General features: G+C 54.5%; 1 protein-coding gene across 1 annotated transcript; it reads left to right on the top strand.

Annotated features, from left to right (window-relative positions):
• Positions 1-1,280: 1,280 nt before the first annotated feature.
• Positions 1,281-22,259, top strand: LOC104511184 (inactive rhomboid protein 1-like). The gene is given in 18 exon segments (XM_010153682.1): positions 1,281-1,400; positions 3,579-3,709; positions 9,174-9,387; positions 11,034-11,240; positions 12,197-12,319; positions 12,467-12,627; positions 14,832-15,083; positions 15,712-15,823; positions 16,727-16,760; positions 16,763-16,791; positions 17,404-17,565; positions 17,673-17,773; positions 18,055-18,118; positions 18,590-18,684; positions 19,641-19,716; positions 20,199-20,299; positions 20,561-20,714; positions 21,502-22,259. Coding segments are annotated over 18 exon segments (2,556 nt in total). The 3' UTR covers positions 21,922-22,259.
• The last annotated feature ends 2,391 nt before the right edge of the window (positions 22,260-24,650 follow it).

Consider the following 24,650-nt stretch of genomic DNA (forward strand, 5'->3'; position numbering starts at 1 on the left):
CTGAAGGAAGAATTCCTGTCTTGCCTTACTGTGCATGCACAGTACATGCCTGTGTTAACGGAGTAGGAGCACTGAGTTTGGGTGCAGAGAGCTTTCTCCTGAATCCCTTTCAAATCGTGTGTGCCTGCAGAGTTAACTGGATGCTTATTCCATCTGTCCACCATGGTGGGGGGAAGAGGCTGGGACTCTGCTTTTTGTCCCTTGTGGGGTCTGTGACCTTGGACCATGCAAGGAGGGAGCTGGGAAGGAGTTGGATCTTTTGTCCCTCTCAGCGCACGTGCTTCCCACTGCTAGCTTGTGACTGTGTGTGTGCTAGGAGAGGAAGAAATACGGGCTGGTAGAGTAACTTAGGTGAGAAGGTACCTGTGGAGGTCTCTGAGCTGATCCCTCTCCAATGAAATCTACTTTCTTAACTGTTTCTCCAGGCGTGCACAGCAAAGCAGGTGCTCTGCCAGCCTGAAGGAGTCGCGTGATCCCTGTCCCGCTGCATGCAGCCTAAGCGGGAGGAGAAGGCTCAGTGCAGTGGAGTGGGCAAGGTGACAGTGGGTCACTCTGGTTACCTCGGTGTTTTGGTAACACAGCAGGTTTTATTTAAATACCCTATCATCGTTATTTATGTATGAAACCCACTCTTAGTTCAGGAATAATGCCAGTTCTCTAATGTACACGCTATACGTGTTTTACTCTGTGTGCTATGTCATGATTCTGGAGAATTGCTGCATTTAAAACAGATCAGAACCAGCAATGAGAAATGGCCACTTGCTAAGTAGTAATTAGGTGGGAAAGTGTGGTGCGTGGCTGTGGGTGGGCAAGGGTGCCTGTGTGAGTCACAAGCTGTTTTTAGAGGGAGGTCAGTGGCTTTTGGTGCTGCAGTTACTTAGCTGGTTGGACTGGATCCAGATCTCATTAAGATTTAATTCATGACTGGTTCTTAAGGAATCTGGATCTCACAGTAGTCTCAGCAAAAATCTTAATGGGAGGTGACTCTCAAACTTGGGACTGCAGTCTCTGGCTCGAGGTCCTGCCGACCTTAGAGACGCGCCATGTCCTCCGAGCGTCTGTCTGGTCCTGGCTGACCGGCGCGGACGCAAGCTGTGCCGCCTGAACCCTTGTGAGGATCTTGGGCAGTCGTCCAGCGTGAGGTTTGGGTCCTGTCAGTCACAGCCTGGAGGAGAGCTCGCTGCTCGGCCCGGCTGGCATGCGCCGTGTCGGGGGTGAGCCTGGCCCCCTCCCAACTGTGGTTTCTCCCCTCTCCTAGGCCTGAGGACGAACGTGGGACAATGTCGGAGGTGCGACACGACAGCACGAGCAGTTTACAGCGGAAGAAGCCACCATGGTTAAAACTGGACATCCCGGTGCCGGTGCCCGTGTCAGTGCCAGAGGAGCCGCAGCCCGTGCAGGTACAGGGGCTGGGGGCAGGAGGGGGAGGGTCTGCGGGGCTGCCGAGGGGATGCGTAGAGCCCCGCTGTGCTGGGAGCGTGCCTGTGCCCATGGTCACCAGCAGTCCTGGCTGAGAGAAAAGTGGCATGCGATGGCAGGTCACAAGGCCACGTGAGGAGGGGCAGCGGTGTTGGGTAAATTTATGATCAGTAATTAACTCCCCCTTGAAGGGGATGTGGGAGGGACAAGGGTGGGTTGTTGATGTGCTCAGATCAGTGGACATGACTCTTTGGATGTGGGGACTGTGAAAAGTGTCCTGCCTGGGGGATATGGGAGTGAGGCACTAAAGGGGACTGGAGAAATGTAGGCTCCTAGAGAAACATGAAGGGCTGGAAGTGCTGGAGCTAATGCTGAAATGAGTAGAGGGCGAATCTGACTTATGAATAGCCAAGATAATGACAGGCTTTCGTCAGTAACAGCAGAGAAAGAACAGTTCCTGGCAACACAAAGCTGTTACCAGCATGGGGAACGCGAGAAAATCACGTTGGATGAGAAATAAGTAATACTGAAGAGTGGTGAAGTGGAGATGGGGTGATAGGTTAATAGGAACTATGCAAAGCGTGAGAGTCAAAAAATCCGTATTTGTGCTGGGAATAGGAATAATAACAGGAATTTCGACTGCAAAGTGGCAAAAACTCTCCTGCCTGGGTGAGACCTGGGTCGGATGATTGCTGGCTGCTTGTGTGACCTTACTGTACAGAGGCTACCTGCACCGAAGGCAGAGCCGGGGGTTCTTACTGCCCAGCCCCGTGGGTGGAGTGCCGTGCCTGCATTCAGTTGCTGATGTGAAAGAACCGTTTAGCCATCAGAAAAAAGCAAGGTTATACAGCTTCCTGGAGGGGAGCTGAGGGCAAGCTTGTCTTAAGACAGGACTTCTGTTGTGCTTTGAATAGCAAGGACTGGCCTCTCTGCCATTCCTTGATCCGGGGACTGAAATGCACTTCAGCTATGTGACAGTGTCTGGCAGATCCTGGTCTTCCCTTGGAAGGAAGGGGATTCAGTCTGCAGGGATTAGAATTGGAATGCAGGGTTTTAACAGTGCAGGTTGAAGCCTTACAAATCACTTATTTAAGGCTTTGATGGATGTTCTCTTACCTGAAATCTCTAAATCCAGCTGGGTGCTCTCTGGAGAGACACTCTGTACTTACCATGGAAGCTGGCGGAGGTGATGTTCTCTGGAGGTCCAGTGTGCACAGCACAGGCTGTCAGGATGAGAGTACATAATGGACTCCTTTGGCCTATAGCCTGAGTATCTATGCATTATTTTGACATAAAACATATTAAAATGTTGAGATTAGTAGAAATCATAAGCTCTCTGTGCTAGAGGGGCTGGAGTCGCAAATAGTCTTGAGGCAGAGACAGTGTCTGACCAGAGAAACCGTTGATCAGGTCTTTGTTTGCCAGAGGGACAGTCTGATCAGCCTGCGTTTCACAAGTGGGGATGGTGTCTCTGCCAAGCTGATGAAATACTAATCCAGAACAGCCCTGGGAAGGCAGTTGTAGGGGCCGAGAACAGTCTGGTGAGTTGTGTCATATTTGGTAGGTGACATTCATCCAAGACATGCCAGGAGCTTTCAGACCTTAGTGTTTCCAGACAATTAGGTTGTGAACAAAGCCGATGTGGCTTTCCTGGCTTGCTCAGCCTGCGCCAGGCAGCAGCTACAGCACACACGCACCCACAGCTCTTGCAGGCTTTAGCACAGATCCCGAGTCACTTACGAAACAAATCTGGCTTACTGTGCTTCTCTTCACCTTGCACAGTGGTCTGGGAGTGTGCGATCTGGGCTCCTTCTGGCTAGGAGAAAACCAGGAGGATATGTTGCAGGAGCTTGTGTTATAAAGCCCATCTGCAAACGGACATCGGTCCATGGGCCGGGCCAGAGCCAGCCTGCACCGAGACCCACTGCTACAAACAGACGCTGTGTCCTTGGTGCTGGCCGTTCTGCCCTGCAGAGCCGCTCCTGTCTAACAGGAACACAGTCCTTGGTAGCCTGATTTTGCTGCCCAACTGGATGCATGCAGCTTGTGGTTGGGGTGTTGAGGGGGCAGTTGAGTTGTTGACTAAATGTTTCACACCCTGGCCGGCCTTGCAGCGCGTCACTCTGAGAACACGGACTCCCCTCTGCTTTTCTTCACAGCCAACGAGACGTCAGGCCTTTCTGCGAAGCGTGAGCATGCCCGCCGACAACACCCGCATGCCCTCCCTGCCTAACGAAGGGAGGAGACCGGTGCTACAACGACAGACCTCAATCACCCAGACCATCAAGAGGTGAGACACTGAGTTCGCAGAGCCTGCTTTAGTGGATTCTGCCGTGTGTTGCCATCCTTAATTTGTGGATTTATGGTCCTCTGCTTGTCCTATTGCCTGGCACTTAAGAGGCATGCTGTCATAGCAGGATGAGGTTGTCTCCCTCGTTATCTAACGTGAGGCTGGGGAACAGGGTGGGTGCAGATAGGTCCCCCGTATATAAGCGCAGTGGTGCTATGTAGCCTGTCTTTAGTACGTGAGGAGACAAGTCCTGGGAGGAAGATTGTCATGACCAGGACAATGAATAGTTCTTGCCATCAGAGGCAGATTTGACTGCCCCCATGCCCCAGGGAGCTGGCAGTTTCTAAGTACCAGGATGCCTCAGGCCCTGACGTTTAGCTGAGGTATTTGATGTGGTGTGCTGGGCTTGCCCTGGTGCAGGATCAGAGTGCATGTGGTTGCTGGGGGAGGCAGAAGCCCACGCCAAGCAGTCCAGGGCTCTCAGTAGCTTGGCTCCTGGCACTAGCTCATTGTCAGGCCTTGGAGATAGCTTTGGGGACCGATGGAGAGCCTGCTCCAGTCCTGTACCCCACGCCTGGACAAAGGGTTATTGTTCATCCGCACAGTCCAGAGGTCTCTGAGGCACGGCCACCCAGCTGGATGCTCCTTCCCTCCCCATGGCAAAGGCTTATCCCAGTTTGTCCAAAGGGAGTGGCTCTCCCAGCTGCTCTCCTGAGATGACTGGCGTGTATCCCTGGCAGTGTGTCAGGCCTGCCTGAATCCCAGGAGCATCCTTGGAGCCCCACAGGTCAGGGGCACTTCCAGCCAGCCAGGCTTCGCCCACTCACAAAGGAGCAACTTTCCAGCTATGGGAGAGACTGACCTCCCACGCGCTGTTTTCCTTTGCCTCAGATGTTCCGCAGCTGCCTTGGTGGTGAAGCTCTCCTGCAGCAGCTCTCTGTGATCCTGCTTCTTGCGAGGTTGGGAGGGCTGAGCCACGAAGCAGTGGCTGCTCTTTTCAGGGCCATGGGCAGCTTCTGGGCCTGCCTGAGGCTGTCCTTGCACACCTGGATTGCCTCCTCCCTCACCTCCCTGCCCTTGTCCCGCTCCTTGCCAGGACAGTTGGGCAAGAGCGTGTCAAGGATGAGATATCTTGGGAGGGCACTGCAGAGGCCCTGACAAGAAGCAGGAGGGCCAGGGTAGCTTTTTTGCCCAGAAGTCTTCACAACATGCAGCTTGTGCGTGGGAGGGAGGGGTTGGGGAACTGCAAACCACTTTGGTGCTGGGACAACAAATTTTCCCCCAGAGCTACTACACTAGAAGACAGACAAGGCACATGGAGCTACAGTGAGCGAGGAAGGAGGGCTGGACAGTGGTGATGAAGCTCCTGCATACTGAGGGAGATGCTAATGTCCTGCTTAGTGTCAGGGCCAGGGGCAGGCACATGCGGCTGTTTCACTGACAGACCTCATGGGAAGTCTTCTACTCACCTGTGCCTGCTGTACTGGCAGTGCTGAGGCCCAGGTTGGTGACAGCGTCCCTGCCTGCTCCTGGTGGTGTGGATACTGACTTTGTACCCTGGGAGTACATGCGGTCCCACAGGGAGTAGCCCAGAGGTGCACAAATGGTTTTGGAAGTCCTGGGAGTCTCCTGCTCAGAGTTTGTGTGTGGGGTTGAGGCTGTTTTGCGGAGCTGACTTGTCTCCACACAGGCTGTTGTGGAGCATGGGGGGTGGCCAAGTTCCTCCTCCTGAGGACTCGCAGCTTGCAGATGGTTTCTGCAGAACGCTGTGGAGTGTGGGTAGGAGAGCAAGCGTAGCAGTGGGAAGGACTTTGCGAGGGGCAGAACTGCAGGAGATACATGACATGACAGTAGGAATAGAATCATGAAATAAGTGTATTAGAAACAAGGACAGGGAACTGGAAGGTACCAAGGAAAGGCCTAAAAACCTGTGCTGTGAACAGCAGAGCTAGGGATGTGATGGAGAGCTGGTTCAGGTGCTTGAGTGTAGGCATCTAACACCATTTCCAGTCTCCCAGGGTGTCTGAGATGTCCATGTGATGCAGTAGTTGTGGCACAGATGGACTTGTGCCCTAGGTAAGACCCTGCAGGGCCAACCAGCATGGGCCCAGGGAATTTCCAGAGGCATTAGACACCTGTATCCGAACAGAACATACCTTGGCCTGCTGAGACCTCCATAGTTTCACACTGATGTCCAAAGCCAGTCAGTGGGATCTGGAGCTGGTGACTGGGCAGAAGGCAGATCACAGAGGTCTGAGGTGCTGGTGTCTTCAAGAGCAATGGGAGACATAGGTGGAGATGTACCAGAGGGATTTAGCAGCCTCCTGGCTTCAAAGACAATGTTGTGTGGCCTGAGTTTGGTTGTTTCTCTAGGTTATGCTCTCAGCTGGAGTCTGCTGTCACATGCAGCGTGGTATAACTGCTGCCGGTGGGGCTAAGGAAGGAGATGGGGAGGTGTCAGATGCAGGTCACTGCTCCCGTCCGCAGCCCTTCAGGCTCCGTCCCTTCAGCTGTCTTTTCTTTGCAGCAGACAGGTACGGTTTCAAAGGAGTCAGACCCTGCCCATTCATGGGCACCGGGTGGGCAGGAGTTCCCTGAGAAAGCGGCAGTCCCTGCCCCGATCGTTCTTCAGGTACTGGTAGCACTGAGTGTGAAACCCACCCCTGCATGTGTGTGCAAGGGCTGTTGTGAACCGCACAGACTCTGGCTGCTGCTGGGACCGCGTTGCCTTCCCAGGGACGGCCGGGAGGCCTACACGTGGGCGGCAGTGAGAGAGTTCATGCGTGCATCTAACAAAGACCAACGATCACCCCTACTAAATACGTAGGCAGCTGTCAATAAGTAGCATGGACTAACAAGCTGTCCACCCGCCAGCCTCACTCCCTCCTGCCTTTCCTAACAAGCTGTCACCTCCTGGTGTTCACCGTAGATGGAATATCTCCTCGGGGCAGCCGTAGTGCAGCTGCCTTTGCTGGTGTCAGTGCAACATGTGGCGTATGCGTATGTTGGCCCAAAGCCTCCTTGGGGCAGAAGGGGAAGGAGAGGAAGCAGCACCGAACAGATGCTAGTCATGTTGGTCCAGACGGGGCTCAGAAGCTGGTGAATGGAATAGAGCATCCGCTCCTTCCCAGATGACATCTTGGCTTTTTCTAATCCAGTTGTGACTGTCTTCTTTTTGAGGTGGAGCTCTTCGTTTACTTAGCACCGGGAGATGAGCCACTCCAGCAGGCCAGGGCACAATGGCCCATCGACCGCCACCCTGAGCCTGCAGCTCAGAAACTTTTAAACCAGGAAATGTCACTTTGTGTGTGGCCGGGATGGGACCTAATGCCCAGGAGTCCATTCCTGTCCTCCCCTCCTCACTGTTACCCTTGGCCAGGTGCCACTGGCATGGTGTCCACCTTTGCCGACTGCTTGTGTTTGGTCTCGGGCTCTCAGGGCTGGTTGGCTCAATGTGATAGAATAGCAAGAGCTGCCCTCTGATGTTGGTTTGATGTTTGTTACAGTGCTCTGGGGAATCTGTAGGACGTGATGGGGCTGCCCAGCTGGACAGGGACGTTCAGCATCTTCCTAGGGTACTCCAGGTACCCTAAGCTCTGTAGTCAGTTCCCCTGGACTATCTTGACTATGACCAGGGGGTAGGACAGCTCTTTGCCCTGGACCAGTAGTGGTCTCTGGCAGTTGAGGAGTGATTCTTACAGTACAAAACAGCTTTGGTGGTGCTTGTTATTCCATGCTGGCAGGAGCAGAGGTTCAGAGGGCTCCGAGGTGCTGCTGTTGGCACAATTGGCCATTCATCTGCAGGCTCATGTGGGCACAAACCCAGTCCTCTCCCTCTGGGGAGTGGCCCCATGTATGGGCTTGTCACCTGGGTGTTGAAATATTGGTTATGGTAGTCTGTGAGAAGCCCTGTGAGCTGTATGGCTGTTCTGTGGTGTGCATTGTGCCTGCACATCTTCACGGCCACCTCTGAGCTGTAGGCTTGTTTGGGTCTGTCGGGCCAGGTGCTGACCCTAGGCCCTCTGGCTCTGACGAGACGTGGGTCTGTGGGAGCAGAGCCGTGCTTGGAGAGCTGCACGTAGCCCTGTCTCTGAGGTCTAGCCCCTGTTGAACTGCCGGAGGCATTTGGAAATGTTTGGGTCAGTGAGGTCAGGTGAGATGTAGCAGTGGCCTGCTTGACCTCACGCCCTGTGAAGGGTCTGTTCTGGGCCATTGGGAGATGGTGGAAGGCTGAGGGCAATGCATGATGGTTTGTATCTGGAGATGTTAGCTGGAGAGGCTGTGGGTTTTGATTCACGTGTTTTTACATGGTGGCAGGACACCTTCACCTCTTGGTTGATGGTATTGTTGCTCAGTAGGGTGTAAAACACAGGGCTAGTTTCCTGTCTCCAGTACACTGACTCGGTTCCCCTCTGTGACCTATTTCTAGATGTAGCCCAGCCTTTACTCCAGTGTATGTTTTAATATTCCTTTTGTGATCTGTGAGGTCTGGCTTCTCAGCAGCTGGAAATCCTGCCCCTGAGCAGGGGGCCTGGGGCCAGGGTTTCAAGTTTGGCTTGGAAGGACTTTCAGGTTTCAACACCTGGGTCAGACAACTGCGGGCTGAGACAGCTTGTCATCTTCTGAGGAAGGATTAACCACAGTGGGAAAGGCTTGGCAGGGCTGCAAGGATCTTTGTAGGTTTAGGGTACCAGCTGTCTTGCAGTATTTGAAGTTCGTCTCAATTACCCTATTCCTTCTCCGCCTTCCTTGGGATTTTGCTTCTGATCCAGTGCTTGTCCGTGACAGCAGCCACTTGGCAGCAAACCTACCTTGGCTGCAAGCTTCTGTTCCTACTACAAACAGAAGTTTAGAGCTGTGTGTATTTGCCTTAGCAGAGATGAGGATCGTAGCAAACATGTGCCATTTAATGTTGCCATTGAGGAGGATGGAAATCCTGCAGCATGAGATGGAGAAGTTAGGGATAACCTGGGAGTGTGGGAGGAGGCTGGGGGAGAACCGTGAATTCTGGTGGCTCTTGGGAGAAGCTACAGAGCCGTGAAACAGTACAGTCCCACAGTGGGGACCTAGAGCTGACCTGCAGACGGTAAGTGTTTTCAATACACGTTTTTTAAAGAAAAAAATCCTTTCACCAAGTTCTCTTCTAAATTTCTGTTCCATCTCTTTTTCTTTCTTTTTAGAAAAACTCAGAACCAACTGTCTTTTGCACACAGTGAATCTCTCCTGACATTTTTCATACCTGTCTTAAGAGACAGAATGCTGTCGGTGGTTGAACGTTTCTGGCCAGCATCTGTCAGGTTGCTGAAACCAGCTGAGGACAGGCCGTGCGATGCTCGCGGGGAGGAGTTCCGCCTGCCTTTGAGTGGGGGTGGGCTGGAAGTGACCACCAAGGTTTTTGTCTTTTCATGTGCGTGGTCCAAGCAAACATAATGCTTCTTTGCCCTTGTGTGCTGGCATCTTTCAGAGGCACAGCGGACTGGTTTGGGGTGAGCAAAGACAGCGATGCTACTCAGAAATGGCAGAGAAAGAGCCTCCGCCACTGCAGCCTGAGGTATGGGAAGCTGAAACCTCAGGTCATCCGGGAAATGGACTTGCCCAGTCAGGACAATATCTCTCTAACAAGCACAGAGACTCCTCCTCCGCTCTATGTCGGACCCTGCCAACTGGGCATGCAAAAGGTGGGTAACCTGGGACAGAGTCAAGGACATTGTGAGCTTCCTGCAGAGTCTTTACCACTTTGGCAGCTGCGACCTATCTGCAGGCTTATTTCTGCCTGAACGTGTCTGGGCTCCGTGCTCCGATGCTCCTCAAGTCGCAGATACAGTTTGGCAAACTCCCTCCTCAAGCAGCCTCCCTCTGGTTTTGTGGGATGGGATCCTTCAGCTGTTTCGGTGACAGGCTCAGAGCCGTGTTTGTCATGTTGTGACTGTCGTGGTGATCAGATGTGCGCAGCATGTCCAAGAGCTCTCAGCTTGGGCCTTTTGCTGCCGTTTTGCAAGGACAAAATTCCGTTGTACACAGGGTGGCCAGTATCCTGGGCCCAAATACACAGTAACAGGCCTGGTATCAACTCGGCCTAGTGGATCCTTGTCCCAGGCAGAGTGCAGGCAGTAGCAGAGCTCCTGTCCTCATAGGAACCTGGTTATGCTTTAGGACTTTGGGAAGTGTCTCTTGCACCAGTGGTACTACAGCTCTGCTCATGGGTCCTCAGAAATGGTTTTGAGTGCCTGCAAAGGGCATCTGCTAGCCTCCTACTCGCTGCCTTCAGGTGTGACCCCAGGGGACAAGATCCTGTCAAGCACATCCAGTTACCAGCAGTCAGAACTAACCCGCAATATCCCAGCTCTTCCCTTTGCTGCATTCAGTGGTCATAACCAGTGTGGTGGATCACTGTGCGTTAGTGAGCACCACTGCAGGGAAACAAATTCCTTCCAAAGCAGGCTGGTCTGTGACCCCAAAGCCTGGCTGCGTTGCTGAAGCAGAGGGGAATATTGTGCATCTTTCAGTCAAGTTTCCCCTTGTGCTTTTTCCTGTTTTATTACTAGCTGGAGTGTCTTGCAGTTAGTCTGTGGTCACAGGAGACTCAGAAATGTTGTTGGGCTCTATTCATGCTACATTAAATCAGAACATGGTATCGGTCGGTGTAAGCCCATAAAGCTTCCCGTGGAGTGTGCAACCGTGGATTAAAAAAAGCTCGTAAAACATTAGGATAAAGCGTAGAAGTCTTGTGGAAACCACAACTGTGATGATGTAAGGACGGAGGCAAGGTTTGTAGCTGAAGGCAGTATTTTCATTAGGCTGATTCGTATGTTTAGAAGAATTGAGAGCTTTGGCCTGAAGAGTCCCAAAGAAGGGCTTGCAGCTCCCGGAAGCTTGCCTGCTTTTTCCAGCTGTTATAACTTCATTAATGGACGCAGATGTAAATATACAGTTAAGGTTCAACAGGATACTGTTTAGATCCTGGGCTGTCATATATCAGAAAGGAAACTATCTGGAGAAAGAGCATGGCTGTTTTCAGGGATTTCTCAAACTCCTGTTCAGACAGCACATTCCCTGACTGTAGAGCTCAAGTAAAAAAGAAAAAGGGGCAGGGGGAGAGATTTGAGGACTTAGGTTTGAGGCTTACAACTAGGACTTTGCTTTCAACAAGTTATTCCAAATGTCCCTATTGCAGAATTGCTTGTTGGTCCGTCCAGTCTGGTTCTTGGTCAATCCCAGGAGCCAGGCCACTGTTACAGTCTCAAGGTGTTTGCTTGGAGGGAGGAGGGCTTGGCAGGGGAAGGGTTTGGAGGTGAGTGGACTGATGGGCTGCTTCTCTCAGCAGATCATAGATCCCCTGGCCCGCGGCCGAGCTTTCCGTATGGCTGATGACAACGATGGCTGCAGCATCCCCCACACACCAATCACGCCAGGCGCCACGTCACTCTGCTCCTTCACCAGCTCGCGCTCAGGGTTCAATCGCCTCCCACGACGGCGGAAACGGGAGTCTGTTGCCAAAATGAGTTTCCGAGCAGCTGCAGCTTTGGTGAAGGTACTGGCTGTGGGAGGGCAGGGACCAGTCTGGCAGCAGGATGGGCCTCTCCCCTGGGAGAAGGGTGAGCGGGAAGGAGCTGCTGAGCAGAGAGGATGGGGAGAGCCGTGGGGGAGGAGAAGAAACCAAGCCATCTCCTGTTGTGTTCCAGCCATGTGTCCAGGAAGCAGGATTTGCAAGAAGCAGGCTAGGTTTTAGTACAGGTCTTGCTTTCCCTTTTTGGCCTGGGGGCTCTGATTCCCACAGCCAGCAGCCTCAGTGTTCCAGCAGGTCCAGTTCAGCCTGCCTGGACCTCTGGTCAGTCCATCTGGACCTGGTCAGCAGTCATGGCAGAGCAGAAGTACCCGAGGCTCTTACTATGCAAGTCTCTTCATCCTGCCATCTGTCTGCCTTCCGGGGCCCAGTGACCTTTTCGCTGTGTCAAGTACTGACCAGCTCTGCGGTTTGGTAGTGACAGGTAATGGGTTTAAACTGAAAGTGAGTAGATTTAGATTGGACATCAGGAAGAAATTCTTCCCGGAGAGGGTGGTGAGGCACTGGGACAGGTTGCCCAGAGAAGCTGTGGATGCCCCATCCCTGGAAGTGTTCAAGGCCAGGCTGGACGAGGCTTTGAGCAACCTGGTCTAGTGGAAGGTGTCCCTGCCCATGGCAGGGGGTGGGACTGGATGATCTTTAAGGTCATTTGCAACCCAAACCATTCCGTGATTCTATGATTGTACAATACATGGCAGAGGGGCTTGTTGCAAACCTCTCCTGCATGGGAGACACGCACTGTGGATTGGAAAGCGGGGTGACACAAGTCTCACCAGGAAGGTGTCACACATCAGCAGGTCTGCTGTGCTCCGCACACATGTGTGAACCAGCTCAGCACTTGGGCTCCCTGTGCACTGGCTGGGGTGGCCCTGCGTGTGCCTAAAGTTCAGGCAGTGACTCGATGCCACTTTCTCTGGCTGCAGGGGCGCTCAGTGAAGGACAGCACCCTGAGGAGAGCTCAGCGGCGCAGCTTCACCCCAGCAAGTTTCCTGGAGGAGGACACGGTGGATTTTCCAGATGAGCTCGACACTTCCTTCTTTGCTCGGGTGAGGGGCAGGGCTCTGGCCTGGTACTGGCCCCAGAGGCAGGTCTGACAGGACTGTATGTTGCAGAGCAGCACTGCTTTCTGCCAGGCCTGGTGTCTCAAATGTGATGCTGGTTTCTTCTGATGGGACTTGTGTTTCTCTGCCCAGGAAGGAGTCCTTCATGAGGAGCTCTCTACTTACCCAGATGAAGTGTTTGAGTCGCCGTCAGAAGCTGCAATCAAAGACACTGAGGTGAAACCTCCAGATCAGACAGATCTCACAGGAGGTGCCTTGGATAAAAATGAGCTTGAAAGAAGCCACTTGCTACTGTGAGTATTTTTCTGGAAGCTGCCAAAGCCTAACATGGGGTGGCCAGCCCATTCAGAGTGGGACCTCCTGCATGGAGGAAGCCAGGATCTGAGTGCTGTGGGTGCTTGGTGCAGAGCTCAAAGAGCAGTGCAGTGATGGGTTTTCTTTGAACCCAGGTTAAGACCTCCTGCCCCAGCTACCCATGCACGTGAAAGGTGACTCTAAGGCCACCTCTGCAATCTCTCCAGCAACTTCCAGCATCATGTGATGTGTTCCAGAGGCTGTATCATGCCTTGAGGAAACAAGACACTTTAAATCACCTGTGGGGATGCTGGGGGCCCAGCCTTTGGCTACAGAGAACTTAGCAGAGACGAGAAGGCTGTTGCCATTGCCACAGTCACCAGGAACTGTTGTCTCGCTCCAAGGAGCGGTGTGAAGCATTGCTGAGTGTCAAGCTGGGCTACATTCCTTGCTCCAAAGGAGGCAAAGGTGTGGCACCGATGCTGAGAGCCCTACAAATATGTGGGTGGTGCTGTACTGTATGCCCAGATTTTTTCCACATGAGTAACTGGTACTGAGTAATTGGTCCATGTCGTTTCTGAATCAGCTCTGGCTTAGCTGGCAGGTCACCCCAGCAGAGAGCTCCGCTGGGTGTGAACATGGAGCAGACAGGGAGGTCCTTGTTGTGGTTCTGCTGCTCACGGCCCATCTTGCTGTGTTGGCGCTTTCCCTTCAAGTGTTTCCAAAGAACTTGAGTCAGTCTTAACATAAGTTGAAGCAGCACATGGTGGGAGTTTGTTGTCACTCCTCTGAGACGGTCTTAGTCTTCTTGGCTCCATTTGGATCTCCTTAAATAGGTTTATTTATTGAGGAAAGTATGTTTCTTTCACACTTCAGAGAACTGTTATCAGAATCATAGTCGGGTGTCCCTTTCAGTGGCCAGGTGTTTATTTTGGCGTAGGCTGGTAGCCCAGCACCAGAAATACTGGGAGACAGCACGTCTGTAACACAGAAACCACTTGAATTCTTGGGGCAAGAGCAGGCTGCAGTGGAATTTGCACTTTCTCTTGGAGAAGGACTTCCTAAGAGGAAGTTGGGACTTTCAGGTTTATAAAAGTGCATCTTCTGCAAGGTGCAGTATTGAAAATAGCGGGTTTCACAGCAGCGATTTTGGCTGAAGAGGTTCAGTTTCTCCCTCATCCTGTTGCTTGTCCACACTTCAGTCACTGTCTCCCCAAGGTGCTCTGGTGACCTTTCAGAAATAGGTTTGTCAGCTGGTTTCTCCACCCACTTCTGAGAACCACTGTCTGTGTGCAGAGGGAGGAATTTAGGAAGCCAGAGGAGGGAAACCAGACCAGAGCGCGTCAGGGATGTGCCTGGCTCAAGGCAGCGAGTTGTTTTGTGCCGGGGTCTGAATGCTGCAGACCTGACCTCCAGGCTGCTGTTTAAGAGCAAAGAAGTACAAAACCACCTGAATACGATGGAGACTTACAAAGCAGGTACTGCTCACCAGCAGCTGGTGCAACGTTCCTTGCATCCTCTCTTTTGGTAAAAAAGCCTTCCTTAGTGATGCTTGGGATTGTGATTGTGCTGTTGAAGCCTGGTTTTGTTGTTCTCCCCAAAAATCCATGCTTCAGTGCAAATAAAGGGAGGAGTGGAAGACGGATCGCGAGAGGTAACTGGCACAGCTTGGAGCGTGTGACGGTGTCACTTCCTTGGCCTGGGAAGCTGCTTGGATTCCTGCCTTTCTCTGCCCGGTGTGGTGGGCATGGGGGTTTGACGTGCCAGTCCAGTCACAGTGAAGTGCTTCAAGGGTGGGGGTTGTCACTGCTGGGCTGAGCTACGCTTCCTTGTCCTAGCAGAGGGCAGAGTCAGAGGGATGAAGCAGAGGAGGACATAGGTGTGCGTGAGGCTGCGGGCATGCCCGGCTCCAGCCTCCCTGGCTTAGCCTCTTGCTGAAACACTTCTTCAAAGCCCTGAGAGCTCCTTGTCGGTGGCACCTAGTTTGGCACAGCTGCCTTGTGCCACCTTCTTTCACCAGCTGGCGCTGTGTAACCCTTGGAAGTACAGTTTCCACCTCAGGGGTCCTTGTCTGCCATCGGCTGCTCAGCCCGGCTGCAGTGGGACAGGCAGAGGGGCTGCTGCCACCGAAGAGCAGGCAAAGCTGCTCTCCATTGCTGTACTGTGCAGAAGGAAGCCACTGCTGTCCTGCTTTTTATTTCAGCCCACTGGAGAGAGGCTGGAGGAAGCAAAAGGATGGGGGCCTGGCACAGCCCAAGGTCCGCTTGCGGCAGGAGGTGGTGAGTGTCAGCCCACAGAAGCGTGGCCAGCGCATCGCCGTCCCTGTCAGGAAGCTCTTCGCCAAGGAGAAGAGGCCGTACGGCCTGGGTATGGTGGGGAAGCTGACAAACCGTACCTACCGCAAGCGCATCGACAGCTATGTCAAGCGGCAGATTGAGGACATGGATGATCACAGGTGAGAGCTGCGGTCATAGAAGGGGTCCCAACAAAACTAGTGAGCGAGTGGTTGCTCTTGGCCCTTGGTGACTCAGGTCCCTGCCGCCGGGTGGTTGGGTGAAACCTGCTGCTAAGACTCCCCAGTCTGTGCCCCTGAAGTACCGTGCAAACTGCAGCAGACGGCAGCATGTTAGTATCAGCGTGCGCTGGGAGCCCACCTTGCTCCTCACGGTGCTTTGGGTGTCTGCATCTCTGCTACCGGGAGGGACTGCAGATTTCTGCCCTGCCACCATTGTCCTGTGATGAACAGGAAGGCTCAGGTATCCCTGCCTCTCATCATCCCCTAAAGTCAGTATTTCAGACAAACAGCACACTTTGGCATCAGGCTTATGTGTTCTTACGGATATTTTCTTGGGAAAGCGTGGCGTGCCCAGTGTAATGGGGAGTCAGGGTAAACAGGGTCTGTCTGCCAGCAAGACCTTAGGTCATCGCTTCCAGTCTTGTGCGTCCCTAGGTGACCCTGGCCCTGTACTGCAGATTCTGCCAAGGTTCCTGGGATAAACCAGCAGCTTTTCTCCTGTGTTCTGTGAGTAGATGTCATATGCCTGGGTTTCTGCCTCTGATCTTTTCTCTTTACCTCCATCCAGGCCTTTCTTCACTTACTGGGTCACCTTTGTGCATTCACTCATCACCATCCTCGCTGTGTGCATCTACGGCATCGCCCCTGTGGGGTTCTCCCAACATGAAACTGTTGATTCAGTAAGTAAATCCCCCCGACTTGCCTGGAGCGTGACTGTGTCACAGCCTTTGGCTGCTGGCTCCTGTGTCAGCCTTCGACATATTGGCTATATGCCTCAGGGCTTTGACGGCTGGGCGCTGGGTGCCCAGCCTCGGGGGGCTGTTTGCAGCATCTCTGTGACGCCCCGTGGCTCCTTATCTCCCTCCTGCAGCCACATTGCTCTTGACACCTAATTTTACCAGATAGAAAGCATGGTGGGCTCCTTACAGGCTCTGGTTGTGTCTGGGCTGGGAACCCTTTCAAACAACGCGTTCTCCTCCTGGTGGAGACCAGAAGGATGTTCGCGGATATTTCAAACTTGAATTAAGTTTTTGCAACAGTTGCAGGATTTTGCTTCTGTGAGGAGCAAAACTGACCTGTCTGACTTTGAGCCCTGATCTTGAAGCTGTTGGTAACCTTCCCACACGTGGTTAAAGGTCTCTGGGGCACACGTCTCTACGGCCATATCCCTGCTCCCTGTAGCGGATGCCCTGGGGAGCTTCTCACCTATGTGTGTGACAGCTTTCAGAGGACTGTCACCAGCACCTGGGCCAACGCTGCTGGCAGGTGCTGCTTATGCCTCTGAGCTGAAGCTTTTTGCAGGCCCTCAAGACACTCCTAGGAATCCAGGCCCTGGGACTTCTTGAAATTTGAAGTAGCCAGAGATAGACATTTTCAATGAAATCCTAAGATGAAGGTGCCTGTGCCTTGATGGGGGTTTTATCTGTGATCCTGCAAAAGACCAGTTTGAGAGAACGGTGTGCCCAGTCATTGGCTGTGGGGATTTGTGTTCATCGTGGGTGCTGTTTTCACCAGCCCCTGCTGCTTGCCCTGCTGACCCTGTGGGCAGGAGCTCACGGGGCTCTTGCTTTCTCTCCTTGCAGGTCTTGCGAAACAGAGGGGTTTATGAAAACGAAAAAAGGAAACCTTCGGGATCGGCCCCAGCTCAGTGAGTGCTATTGTCTGGGACTGTTGGTGGGCTGATGGGGGGGCTGCGTGCTGCACGCGTGCCACCCCAGGGTGGCCCCAGGGGACCCTGGGCACCCCAGGGGCCAGGGCACCAAGCTTGGAGCATGGGGGTACCGGCTGGCATTGGCTGGGGGTCCCCTGGGGCCCTGCCATCCCTGGCAGGGTGCAGCGGTGCTCCGAGCCCCAACCACCCTGCGGAGCGGGCTGCCCGGAGGCTGGCTTGGACCCTGGCACTCCCGCTCTGCACCTTGTTCCTACAAAGCCAAGCACGGGGCTAGAGAAAATACAGGAGTTCTACGGTGTGTGACAGCTTTGCTGATGCCATTCCCCCTAGGAAAGGCTGTCATGTCCCAGAGTTTCCTTTCCCAGCCGCAGTGGTGGTGTTTCTGGGGCCATGGGCAAGGAAATCCCTGAATTTCTGTGCTGGGCTTGCCTTCTTGAAAGCAGATACTGAGCCTGATGCATGTTGGGCTCCATCATGCAGGACTTGTCCCTGGTCCCTGATAGGGCTGCCCCTTGCAGTTCCCCAGCCTGCTCTGCCCAGGCAGTCCTTGCCTGCCCCTTGGCTGAGCTGTGTTTCCATCGTTGCCAGGAGGCCTTGATCCACCTCGGGGCCAAGTTCTCACCGTGCATGAGGCAGGACCAGCAAGTGCACAGCTTCATCAGCGCCAAGCGGGAGAAGGAGAAGCACTCGGCTTGCTGCGTGCGGAACGACAAGTCAGGCTGCGTGCAGACCTCGGAGGAGGAGTGCTCGGTGGGTGCTGTGACCCCTTCTGTGCTGCCCCTGCAGGCTCAGGGCCACTTCTGTTGATGCTTCTGCCACCCTGGGCTGCACGGTGACACCTCTCCTCTCTCCTGCAGTCCACGCTGGCCGTGTGGGTGAAGTGGCCCCAGCACCCCAGCACCCCAATGCTGGCAGGAAGCAAGAGGCAGTTTGGGTCTGTTTGTCACCAGGACCCCAGGTGGGTCCTACCTAGTGCAGCTGCTGTCCTGGGGGGGACGGGGCTGCTGCGCCAGAAAGGTCAGAGGCTGTGATCTCCGCTCGCTGGAAGGAGGCTGTGGCTTGGATCAGCACAGCCTTGGCTGATCTGAGGCAGCCTGTCACCAGCCCCGTGCCAGGGACAGAGGGGAGCTGTGGGACGGCAGCCTGGGGGCAGGGACGGTGTGGTGGCTCCCTGGGGAATCCTGCCTGGTGCTTCGGAAGGATATTTCTCAGGCTGATCCCTGCTTTCTGTTGCTGCAGGGTGTGTGAGCAGCCAGCCTCGATGGAGCCGCACGAGTGGCCAGATGACATCACCAAATGGCCGGTAAGCGTTGCCGGTGGCACAGAGCCTGTACGGGCAGCTGGAATACAGCATTTGCATCCCGCTGTGCAGAGCCACAGCTGAGTTGGTGGGAGGTGGGGTGGGACATGACTGGTGCAGCCTCCTGCTTGTCATCACAAACACCAGATCAGGGCAGCCATGGCTTTGTCTAGCCAAGGCTCAAAGCCCTCCAACAACAGCGGTTCCCCTGTGCCAGCTGAAGGCTGGGCCCTGCCAGGGTAACAGGGTGATGGGGACAGACTCAGCCTCTGGGCTGTTTTCATCCGTTGGCAGAAAGGTGGTGTTGGTTGAGGCTCAGGCAGGTGGGGTGTCAGGCACCAGCCTGCTGTCAGAGGGAGGCCTTGGGAAGCCCACGTCTGTGAGACTGGCTTCTTCCCAAGGGGCTGTTTTGACTTCACCCAGGCAGCAAGCAAAGCCACGGCTGTCTGACTGCAGCCAGTTGTTGTTTTCCAGATCTGCACAAAAAACAGTGCTGGGAATTACACCAACCACCTTCACATGGACTGTGTGATTACAGGCCGGCCCTGCTGCATTGGGACCAAGGGAAGGTAATGAGTTTTACCTGTATGGAGAGGGGCTGGGTGTTGGGGTGGGACACAAGGCATCCTTTTCAGTTTGCAGACAGCCATTTGTCCTCCTTGTCCTTCCCACACACAGCCCAGAGCCCTGCTGGGAAGGGGAGTTGGGTAGGAGGCCATGACAATTCTCCCAGATGGAGCAGGACTCTGGGATGAGCAGGAGATAAGAGCCAGCCTGAGTCTTTGGTCAGGGTATCTCAGCTGGTCTTGCGGTTTGAAGGGACTCAGATCCCAAGGGATTAAGTACTTCTGTTGAGGAGTTGTGTGCTTTTCCTTGGGAATGGCCAGCTTGGTCCTGGTAGGCTACATTGGCCCCAGCCCGGAGTCCCTGGTGACTCAAGGAGATGTCAGGAAACGACCTGCTCAGGGTTTGCCAAGGAGGATGATACTGCTCTTCCTTGCGTTGCTCCTCAGCTTGAGTGGTTACCCAGTGCTTGGGCCTGGCTTTTCCTGCCAGGGAGGAAAATCAGTGCTGCTCCAAGGTGATTCTCTGTCCCTGAAAGCCATGACCAGGATGCTCCTGGCCTAGCCCTCCCTTGCCCCTCTGTCAGCTGTGGAAGCACAAGACTCCCTCAGCCCCAGAGACACAGCTTCCCCAAGCTCTGGGGGTTCTTCAGCCGTAAATAGCTCAGCTTTGGCACTTGTTTTGGAGCCCCTGGGCGTAGGGCGTTAGTCTGCGGAGGTGACGCAGGCTCGCTGGTGGGAGAGAAGCAAGAGGGGTGTACGGAGAGTAACACATTCCTCCAAGGGGAGTGGGCTAGTGCCTCTGCTGCAGAGACACTGCAGCACGTCAGGGACTGCTGAAGGCATCGGCTCTCGGGGGCAGACGGGAGATGGGGAGCGGGTGGGCTGGGAGGGCACAGGATGGTCTGCTGTGCCTTCAGGTGTGATTTGTTCCTTATCTGGGTCACTTGTGCCTCCTCCAGGTGTGAAATAACCTCCCGGGAGTATTGTGAATTTATGCGGGGCTATTTTCACGAGGAGGCAACGCTCTGCTCTCAGGTAAGTGGGGAGCTGGGGGTTTGTATGGCTGCCCTTCTCCCTCCTGCTGCTTCAGCAGCTTGGCAAGATCGGGGGGTGGCTGTGCTGCAGCATAGGTGGGGGTCCTGCATCCTGTCCCACAGTGAGCCAGGGGGAAGTCACTGAGCCTCTTTGGAGACCAGATTAGGACCTGGGCTGGCAGCTGCAAAAGCCCAACACGGGACCACTGTGGGAGCAGCAGGAGAATGCAGCCTTCCGCTCCACTGGCGAGCAAATGCGGATGTGTCGGTTGTGCACGTGTGCGGGTGGAGAATGAGGGCATAAAGCTGCCACAGGGAACGGTGGGGTTGTGTAACGGTGTTGGAGGCAGGGGTTGGCAAGGGAGGCAAATATCCAGCAGAGAAGAGGGGAGAGCCCCTCTTTCAGAGCTAACTGCAGTGTGCCCTGGCCTTGGCAAAGGGCCGTGCTGGCTGCCACACCTCACAACCCCACTTCTGCCCTAGGTGCACTGCATGGATGATGTCTGTGGACTCCTCCCTTTCCTAAATCCAGAAGTCCCTGACCAGTTCTACCGCCTCTGGCTCTCACTGTTCCTCCATGCTGGGTAAGCAGAGTGTAAAACTTCCACTGCCTGCGTGGGGGAGCCCTGAACCCTGGGATTGCTGTGAGGCTTGTTCTGGCAGTTCCTTGCCTGGGGGACACTGGGGGGACTGAGCTGTTGTCCCTGCTGAGGTTTACCATGCTGTGTTTGCTGGGAGGGCTGGTAGAGGTGTGGGCCAGGCCAGCCCAGGAGCTCTCAGCAAGGCTCAGCACAGGGGTGACTTCAGCGGCTGCCGCTTCAGCTCCCCTACTCTGAACTTGGCAGGATCCTGCACTGTCTGGTTTCAGTCTGCTTCCAAATGACGATCCTGCGGGACCTAGAGAAGCTGGCAGGATGGCATCGCATCTCTATCATCTACCTGCTCAGTGGCATCACTGGGAACCTTGCCAGTGCAATATTTCTACCCTACAGAGCAGAGGTGGGTCTCCTGCAGACTAGGGTCCTGGTAACTTGCCCTGAACACAAGCCTCCTCTACGTGCCTCTGCCTCTCTGGCAGAGAGGCCGGAGCTGGGCTCATCTCTGCAGCCCCTTGCGCAGGTCGGTCGCTCGAGGCTGGCACTGCACCATCATCCAGCTGCTGAGCAGTGATATCCCCCAGAGTACCCTGGGCTTGCCACGCGAGCAGCCCGCTCTGCCGCAGGAGGAAGGCTGCCTCTCCCAGCAAACGTGGTTTGTCCAAGCACGGGATGAGGGAGGCCCCTGCGGGCTGGGAATGGAGAGCTGCAGCTGGTGCCAGGGACCCTCCACGAGTGGCAGGCAGGAGAGGGGCAAAGCTCACCTTTCCCGCAGGCTGTCCCTGTCCATGTGCCATGGCTGGAGAAGTCTGATCTGACTATCCGGCTTCCCTTTAGAAGACGTGGTGGCAGGACCTGGAGGACTGTCTTCCAGGTCCTTCAGCAGGGAAAAGTGCGTGGTGGGTGGGGAGATCCAAGAGCTTGCCTTCAAGGGCTTCTCCCGCCTGGTGACTTGAACCAGAGCTGCCCTCAGGCACAGTCTGTTCTGGTGATTGCTGGCCTCACCCCGGCATCAAACCAGCCCCTGTACTCCTGGAACCCCATTACAAGGATGACGTTGAGGGCTGCGGCATCCGTTTCCCAAGGAACGGTGAACAAGGAGTTGAATAGTAACCAACGCCTGGAGCTGGCTGGAGAAGCCGGGCGGATGGCACGTGCCTGATGTTACCTGTGATGCTCTTCTTCTGCAGGTTGGCCCCGCAGGATCCCAGTTTGGGATTCTGGCCTGTCTCTTTGTGGAGCTCTTCCAGAGTTGGCAAATCCTGGCACACCCATGGAGGGCTTTCTTCAAGCTGCTGGCTGTGGTGCTCTTTCTTTTTGCCTTCGGCCTCCTACCTTGGATTGATAATTTTGCTCACATTTCAGGATTTATCAGTGGTTTCTTCCTCTCCTTTGCCTTCCTGCCCTACATTAGCTTTGGGAAGTTTGATTTATATAGGAAGCGATGCCAAATTATAGTTTTCCAGCTCATCTTCATTGCACTCTTCTCAGGACTTGTGATTCTGTTCTATTTCTACCCCATCAAGTGCGAGTGGTGCGAGTTCCTCACCTGCATACCCTTCACAGACAAATTCTGCGAGAAGTACGACCTGGACGCACAGCTCCACTGACAGGCGAAGGCTGGCTTCTCGAGCAGGCACTGGAGAGGGACTGTCTTTGCGTTTGCTGTGCCAGTTCCACGTGGACAAAGCCTCTAATCCAATGACACTTCTAACCCTGCCCGTTGTTAATTTAAACCGTCTCCTTAGCACTTGGCAGGCACGTTTTGCCTTATCTCAGAAGACTCTGAAAACAGAACGTTTGTGCCTTGTTCAATTGTATTGAACCTTTCCTGCTGCCATTATTTTTATTACACTAGTTTCACTACTACATTTTTAACCAGAGTTGTTTACTACTGCTAAGGTGGTGATTAAATGGTAAGGTAGCGTTTTAGCTACTGTTAATTGTTCTGCATAGTCTGTGCCTGTTTGTTACTTTCTCTCACCTATGCTGGTTCCTGTACCAGCAGAATCAATCCCTTCCTTGCACCCAAACCAGTCGGGTGCGGATTAGCAGCTGGAAACAAGGACCGTAAGAGCCTCAGAAAACAAGAGAGTCTCTTTAATCACTGGAAGCACGTTCCACATACAGCTCAGCAGCAGACATTCCACATAGCAGCTGCAGAACGCGTGAGAACGTCCTTTCAGCCGGAGTCTCGCTTTGAATGTTACCGCCTTTTCCTCGGGGAAGGTGTAGAATCCAGAGTCTGGTGTCGGGAGGGCAGGGTTCTCTGCTCTCTGAAAGAAAGACAGCGCGGCAGTGACAACGGTTACTGCATGCTGGGCTCTCTTATCTCCCCAGTGCCAGGCCTAGACAGCCAGGGGGGACCGGCCAGCGCCGTAGGGGCAGAGGGCTTCCGTCACGGCACACGCGTTATTACGCTGGTTGTTTCACTGCTGTCCCACTGGCAAGAAGAGAAAAAGCGACTGTGGTCACGAAGCTTTTAACCCAGTTTCTAACCCAGCTAGCTGGAGCGGCAGAACAGAGCGCCAGGCGTTTGGAAAAGCTGCTCTCAGGCACTGTGATTGTGGTTTTCCCTCTTGAGGGGAAGCAGACATAATTGTAAAACTGGCTAAGCTTGAGAGCCTTGACCACTCTTGTGTTTGCGTGCACAACTTTCTAAACACAGCCCTGTAATCCCAGAACCACGTCTACGTGGGTTACAGACCGGTGAACACAGGTGCTGCCGGGGCTCCCTGGGGCGGGAGTGTTTGTAAATGTAAAAACTCCCATGACCAAAAGTTGCCTGGGGGTGCCTCCTGAGCTCCAGTTTCTATAAACCCGAAAATGGAAAAACCCAGAGACAAAAGCTACAGGGTATGCGAGCTGAGGTGCCTTTTCCCAGCTCCTTCCAGCTTGCGGCGCGCGAGGATGATGGATCAAAAATCAGCGTCGCTGACCCGCTGTGACGCTTGCTTGTCACGCCTGCTTCGGCGCGCCCGTGGGACGCGTCCGTTAGCCACCCCTGTGGTACAGGAGTGCTGGGAGCGGGGCGGGAGAACAGGCACTTGGTGAGACTGAGGCACAGCGGTCACCTGGGTGAAGGCAATGGCAGGGACACCTCTCTCCTCCTCGGGATTAGTGAGCACCCAGCCCCGATCCTAGCAGCGATTTCAAGAAGCATAAAAGACAGCAGGGTCCTAGGAGCAATCCCAAGGGCAAAGGAACGCTACCTTTAGCGAGTCTGAGGCCACTGTGGGACTTTCAGAGCCTAAGCCCAAAGCGAGATAGACACACCGTTGCCAACACTCAGCTGCCGTTCCCGCTGCAGGCCGACTGAACTGCCAGCCCCGGCCCGGAGAGAAGCACAAGCAACGCAACCAGGATGGGGAACTGGCCCAGAGCCAGGGCACAGGCCCCCGCTGACCCGCACGCACAAACGCTGCGACGCAGCAACCCCAGCGGCCGGGAGCCTGGACGCTCAGCGCTGGGGAGGAGGAAGACGGAGCACTGGCAGCCCTTCAGGGGTACTCAAACTCACCTGACAGCTTACTTCCGAAGCTTCTTGATGAAGCTGACCTCATCCCGGTTTCTGATGCCGTACCTGAACAGAGAGTTACAGTTATACCCCAGTTTCCCAGGAACCACAACCTTCAAAATCCTACAGCCTGCTCCTCCCCCTGGGAAAATGGACCCCTGCGATCACGTGCTGTGCAGGACGAGTTGAAGTTCTCGCTTGTGTATGTGGGACACGCTGCCAGCTCTGAAGGGTCTGATCATCCGCCCTTTTAACTGCAACATCCATCACCCTTAGCTCGCTGGTCTTGCGAGCACAGCCTGGATTAGGGCTGTCTTGCTAGATTTTTAATGCTCGAGGCAAGGTTTTTGCACTGGTCTGCAGGCAGGCTGGCGTGCCCAGCACTGCTGTTTGCACCCGCGAGCATTCAGAAGCCCCCGCTGCCTCCTTGCCCCGAGAGCAGCGCGGAAACGTGGGGGTCACTCGTTTGTTGCTTCTAGATTGCCGCTGACAGCTGGCTGAGCAGGTCCAGAGCCCAACACGCTTACCCTTGGCTTGCTCTGTGCTTGGCACTCCCCCATCCTCTGTCCTACCCTCCTACCCCAGCAGCTCTGCCGAGCCCCCGGGGCGGGTGACCAGGCACCCAACAGGCTACCCCAGGGCCACGCAGCATCCCGGAGGTCCTTAAACGCAAGCGGGCACAGCCCTGAGCAGCCGGACTACGAGGCTTCCAGACGCCTCTTCCGCTCTGGATCCTCTCCACCACGTGACGTCTCCTGACCCCATCCCTCTGCCGAGCAGCTGCACCCCCGGTGCTCCCAGTTTCCCTGGAGAGAAACTAAT

The sequence above is a fragment of the Eurypyga helias genome, unplaced genomic scaffold (assembly GCF_000690775.1).
Source record: "Eurypyga helias isolate BGI_N326 unplaced genomic scaffold, ASM69077v1 scaffold30686, whole genome shotgun sequence".
Classification (NCBI taxonomy): Eukaryota; Metazoa; Chordata; class Aves; order Eurypygiformes; family Eurypygidae; genus Eurypyga; species Eurypyga helias.